The 3,066-nt window shown below is 51.0% G+C and overlaps 1 protein-coding gene across 1 annotated transcript; it reads right to left on the bottom strand.

The window, feature by feature from the left end:
• Positions 1-1,560: 1,560 nt before the first annotated feature.
• On the bottom strand, positions 1,561-2,646 carry LOC123241943 (heat shock factor protein 1-like). The gene has a single exon (XM_044669444.1). The coding sequence runs from the start codon at positions 2,644-2,646 to the stop codon at positions 1,561-1,563; it is 1,086 nt and encodes a 361-aa protein (XP_044525379.1).
• Positions 2,647-3,066: the final 420 nt, after the last annotated feature.

Genomic DNA, 3,066 nt, shown 5'->3' with positions numbered 1-3,066 from the left:
GTCTCTTCCTTCTTCCCTCCTCCACTGTAAATATACATTACAAAAGTAAGGATCCTTTAAAATAAAAAGATAAGGGAAGAGGCAATTTTACAGATGATTTTCTTTGAGGAGTCACAATGGTTTAACAATCTATAGAGTATGTGTTCACATACATAACTGTCTATTATAGAGAGCTAGAAATTTTTCTTATGTAAAAAATGCAAAATACAATTCAATCAATAATCATTATAGTCAATAAAAAACATTACAAATGGATTCCCAAACCAACCAACAGGAGACAGAACATGTGAAGCCAGTGAAAGGGGTACAGGGAGGTGAAGAGGAATCTAGGGTTTGATGAAGGCATGGGAAACTGTGAGTAAAGGTGAGCAGAGTCCCATCCCATGGAATTTAGGGGTTGGGGATTCTGTCTCTTGTTGGAATCTTCCCCTTTGAGGATACTCAATCATTCCAAATTCTGTTCAGAATTTGGAATTCACCTTGCTCAGGTGAAAGGGAGAAGGCTGCCTCTCCCTCCTCCCCCCAATAGCTCTGGATATTATCTGGCTCCAGAAAACAGCTTACAGTTATTCCCTCCCCCCCACACCTCATTTGCATTCCTGGAAACTTCAGTGCACACAGACATTCTTGAAGAAGTTGGTGGGGAAACCCTGATGCCTTTATCACTTTCTAAAGGCCAGAGTAGCCTTTAGGAGAGAAAATGCCCTTTGACATAGGTGGGTTCCTTTAAGAAGTAAGTTCCCGGGCAGCTGGGTAGCTCAATGGAGTGAGAGTCAGGCCTAGAGACAGGAGGTCCTAGGTTCAAACCCGGCCTCAGCCACTTCCCAGCTGTGTGACCCTGGGCAAGTCACTTAACCCCCACTGCCCACCCTTACCACTCTTCCACCTATGAGACAATACACCGAAGTACAAGGGTTTAAAAAAAAAAAAAAAGAAGTAAGTTCCCAAGTTCCCTCAACCAGTCTGAATACAGGCAGATCTGTAAGGCATGCATGCCCCCAACCCCAAATATCTAAATGGTTGGAATCTGCAGGGGGGAAAAAAAAGATTCAATCATGTAGCATATACCAACTGTTTTCTGCAGTCTGCATTGCTTATCTAAGTCTCTAGATGCTTTGATCACAAACAAGAAGAGGTCCAGGCACTTTACCAAGGGAAAACTGTTTGTGGCCAAGATCTAATTCTAATCTAATCCCATCACTTAGCATTGGAAGCTGGAGTCTCTGCAAAAGAAAATTTAAGCAAGCAAAATTCCTGATGAAAATAGGGACTCCCTTTCTTCTTGCACTCCCACCCAGGGGTCCCCAGGATACACATTGGCCATTCTGCTGTGCAGGTAAGGCAGGATAATTTCTGTCGCTGAAATCTAGAAGCTGAATAGATCAGGAAGGATGCTGGCATCTAGGACTGGAGCCTTGGATGGTCAGCATGGTCATCTTGTTTGTACAAGATGGAATCCACCAAGCGGCTCACCAACACAGCAACGAAGAAAGAAGATAATGGGGTAAGAGCTTGGGGATCCCACAAGCAGTAGAGTACACATCCAAGGGAAGAGGCAATCTATTCTGCAGCAGGCTGGGGAATGGAAGGTGTGTCATCATCATCTGTATCATAGGCGGTCAAAACACTGTGGGGCTGGTCCTCCTGTAGAAAAGAGCTGATGAAGGAATTAGGAGACAATGGCATCACCAAGTCGGTGGGATATTCCGGACTGGCCTCCTCCATCAGGGAGCTTTCCCTGATTGGTGGGCTAGGGGGCTCCTCCTTGATGTGGATCATCAGGTTGCTCTCGTTTGGATCCATACCGGCTTCGGCAGCGGTGGATGCCAGAGAGCTGAACTGGGGCAGATCTGCCAGGCTGATGGATGCTATATTGGCTGCAGAGAACAGACTGGGGTCATAGTCGTCCAGGGATGAAGTCCCGGGGTCGTGGGCAGCAAGGCCATTATCTAAAAAGTCCGGGCAGCTGCATTTCTCGGGAGAATGTGCCAAGCTGCTCTCATCCAACATGAGGGGCACCTTCCTCTTCAGTCCCATGAGCTGGTTGGGTTGGACCAGGGAGATCAGGAACTGGGTCAGCTTGTTGACCACTTTCTGTTGCTGGGCTTGCTTCCGCTGAAGGGTGGTCAGTTCCCTCCAGAGGGCCTCGTTCTCTTGTTTTATGGCATCCAGCTTCAAGTCCATGCATTCCTGCTTCGCCTTCATCACCCGCACGTCGTGACCCAGGCCGGCTACGCTGTCTTGCTCCGCAGCTGCAAGGTCCTCCGTTTTGATCCCGGGCACATTGGTTACTTTTCTCTTGATGTTTTCCAGGAGCTGCTCGTGGCCCCGCAGAAAGTCGGGGTGCTGGAACTCGGTGAGGTCCCGTTGGGCCCTCCTCTGGGGGCCCGGCTGGACGTGCACCACCTTGCGAAAGCCGTACATGTTGAGCTGGCGGATGAAGCTGGCCATGTGGTTATGCTTGAAATACTTGGGCAGCACCTCCTGGGCAAACTGGCCTGGGTCGAACACGTGGAAGCTCCGGCCGCTCGGGCTCCAGGCAATGAGCGCGTCCGTGTCCGGGTCGCTCACCAGGGTCCACAGCTTGGTCAGGAAAGCGGGCACATTTAAAGGGCCTGCGTGGCCGGAGGCGCCGGGCTTCTCCATGCTGGCTGCGGGCAGGCGAGCAAGGTGGAGAAAGGCGGAGAAAGGCGCGCAGGAGCCGTGGAGAAAGGGAAAGGAGGGCGGGACCGTGGCGCACGTAGCGCCTGGCGGGCGGCTGCTGAGTGGCTGCTGCGTGCCCTTCCTGTCTGCGCTGGAGTCCATCAAGGCCAAGGTCACCCCCTCTCCCACCCCACCCCCAGCTTTGCACCAGGCTTTCTCCCGGGACGGAGCCCGCCTCGTACTGGGCCGCCTTCTTAGGGGACCAGAGTCTACAGATAAGAATATTTAATCCGTTTATGAATAAACACCACACTGGACTCCGCGGAATAACCCGCAGCCTCGAAGGAACCTCCTTAATCAATGGTTTCCATGCATTTCTCTAATTCCATCCCTCCGCGGATGGCTTGTCTCACTGGAAGGGTC

The sequence above is a fragment of the Gracilinanus agilis genome, chromosome 3 (genome assembly GCF_016433145.1).
Source record: "Gracilinanus agilis isolate LMUSP501 chromosome 3, AgileGrace, whole genome shotgun sequence".
Classification (NCBI taxonomy): domain Eukaryota; kingdom Metazoa; phylum Chordata; class Mammalia; order Didelphimorphia; family Didelphidae; genus Gracilinanus; species Gracilinanus agilis.
Note: the sequence above shows the minus strand (reverse complement) of the source record. Positions and strands in the feature narration are given on the sequence as shown.